The sequence below is a fragment of the Mandrillus leucophaeus genome, unplaced genomic scaffold (genome assembly GCF_000951045.1).
Source record: "Mandrillus leucophaeus isolate KB7577 unplaced genomic scaffold, Mleu.le_1.0 Scaffold30, whole genome shotgun sequence".
NCBI lineage: Eukaryota > Metazoa > Chordata > Mammalia > Primates > Cercopithecidae > Mandrillus > Mandrillus leucophaeus.
In genome coordinates this window covers 452,232-454,595 of record NW_012103143.1, presented here as the reverse complement: position 1 = coordinate 454,595, position 2,364 = coordinate 452,232, and the positions used below count along the sequence as shown (strand labels likewise).

Here is a 2,364-nt window from a genome sequence, read left to right as displayed (position 1 = left end):
GTGGAAGCTCAGATCCACCAAGCGCTGGGCACCGGGGAGACAACAGTGGATGAAACACACAGGCCCTTCTCTCGCGGAGCTTGTAGTCAGAGCTACTGAGTGTGCCAATGGGAAGAGAGAAGGGCATGGACTTAGTTATGGGAAGATGGGGAAAGGTCCTGGGGAAGGCAATGTCCATGCATGGCCTAGAGCATGGGGAGGAGGTGGCCAGGGGACAAAGAGAGGATGGAGGGGGTTCCGCATGGGAAGTGGGGAATAGATTGTGCAAAGACCTGGACAGGGGCCAGGCGCGGTGGCTCATGCCTATAATCCAGCACATTGGGAGGCCGAGAGGCAGGCGGATCACCTGAGGTCAGGAGTTTAGGACCAGCATGACCAAATGGCGAAACCTCGTCTCTACTAAAAATACAAAAATTAGCCAGGTGTGGTGATGGGCGCCTGCAATCCCAGCTACTCTGGAGGCTGAGGCAGGAGAATCGCTTGAACCCAGGAGGCAGAGGTTGCAGTGAACCAAGGTCGCACCACTGCACTCTAGCCTGGGCACTCCAGCCTGGGCGATACAGCGAGACTCTGTCTCAAAAAACAAAAACAAAAACAAAAACAAAAGACCTAAAGAGGGTCCGTGAGAACTGGATGCTGTTGAGCATGGCCAGAGCACAGAGTCTGAGTGGGAGGATATGGAGATGTAGCAGGGGCTGGGGTGCAGGTGGGGAAAAAAGAGCCAGGTGGCGAAAGTCTTCATAAAGGCCTGGACACTTCTGTCCACACTATTTCCTCTCTCCTGGGAATGGATCCCAATTTCCCCTTGAGAATATCACCCCAGGTCCCACTACTACTACCCCAAGTGCAGTTGGTTTGGAAAGGGCCAGCCTCTTTTTTTTTTTTTTTTTTTGACCTGGAGCTTTGCTCTGTCACCCAGGCTGGAGTGCAGTGGTGAGATCTTAGTTCATTGCAACCTCTGCCTCCTGGGTTTAAGCGATTCTCCTGCCTCAGACTCCCAAGTAGCTGGAATTACAGGCACATGCCACCATGCCTGGCTAATTTCTATATTTTTAGTAGAGACGGTGTTTCACCATGTTGGCCAGGCTGGTCTCAAACTCCCAACCTTAGGTGATTCACCTGCCTCAGCCTCCCAAAGTGCTGGGATTACAGGTGTGAGCTGCCACGCCTGGCCTAAAGGGCCAACCTCATCGCCTGACTCCAGGGTAGGCTTGAGACCAGGTTGAGCCAATCAGAGACCTGTCCCTTGCCAGCCCTCAGGGATAGGTTCACAGACAAATAGGGGACTGATACAGAGAAACTAGAGCCATTCCCAGGCCTTATGTAGAAACTCCTGGGAGAGAAGGATCCTCTTTGTGTGGGAGTGGCAGGGCTGGCAGGACCTGAGCCACCCAGGTCCAGAAATGCCTGGGAGGGAGCAGAAGGGAAGCCTGGGGCTAAGCTCACCTGAGCCAAGCACAGAAGCCAGCCGCACCTCGTAGTGGGGCTTCCCTTCTCCATCGACCTCTTTGAAGAGCCGGGTGTTATAGGCACTGAGGTTCTAGAAGAGACCAGGGCAGGGGTTGAGAGTGAGGTCTGGAGAGGCCAGTGGGGTGGGAGGAAGGAAAATGGGTCACCCCCCGGGGAGAAGGCATGGAGGCAAAGCAGGCTAGGCCTTCCAGGTTGGCTGGGAGGAGCGGGAGAAAGTGGGAGTGGGCAGCCCAGGGCCGACTCTCCTGCTCTGCTCGGGACACTGTGCACTTCTACTAAGCACTGACTCCAACCACTATGCCAGGCACTGCATGGCCTCTGCGAACCCAGGGCTACTGGAGGTGGGTACCACTTCACAGACATGGAAACTGATCACATGGCTGGTGAGTGGCTAAGCTGGGAGCTCCACTGACACGTGGACCCCAGAGCCTCACACCCCTGTGGCCTGAGGTCCTGGTTCCTCACCCAGCCCTGAGGCTGTCATTAGGCTCTGTAGCCTGGGGTGGGCAGGGGTGGTACCTTCCCTAGTTAGCAGGGAGTAGTCAAGCAGAGACCCAGGAGTGGTCACCAGTTGTGAGGGGGCTGGGACTAGGAACTCCACCAAACCTCTGCTACCTTGAGCTCCCCTAACCCCAAACCTGTGAGTCCAGAAAGTCCTGGGCCAATTTGGCATCTTCCATGGTACAATTCCCAGAGAAATAGGTGGTGATTCCCTGTTGGGGAAGAGAGGGGACAGGAGAAAGAGGAGGTGCTGAGGTCAGTGCTGCAGGGACGTCATCTTCCCAGGCTTCCTGCCCCTCCCTCCTTCCAGCAGCGTCTACCGCTTACCCCTCCATCTACTTCCGGGGAAAAAGTTATAAAACAAACAGACGCTCATTTCCAGCATTCCTGCAG

The 2,364-nt window shown here is 55.4% G+C and overlaps 1 protein-coding gene across 3 annotated transcripts in view; it reads right to left on the bottom strand.

The window, feature by feature from the left end:
- The window catches only part of DPP3 (dipeptidyl-peptidase 3), a 50,715-nt gene that overhangs the window by 30,114 nt on the left and 18,237 nt on the right, over positions 1–2,364 (bottom strand). For all 3 annotated transcript variants that reach the window (XM_011986935.1, XM_011986936.1, XM_011986937.1), the window contains 2 exons: positions 2,109–2,183; positions 1,447–1,540 (listed from right to left, as the gene is read on the bottom strand). In XM_011986935.1, coding sequence (XP_011842325.1) covers positions 1,447–1,540; positions 2,109–2,183 — 169 coding nt within the window. The remainder of the gene's footprint in view (positions 1–1,446; positions 1,541–2,108; positions 2,184–2,364) is intronic.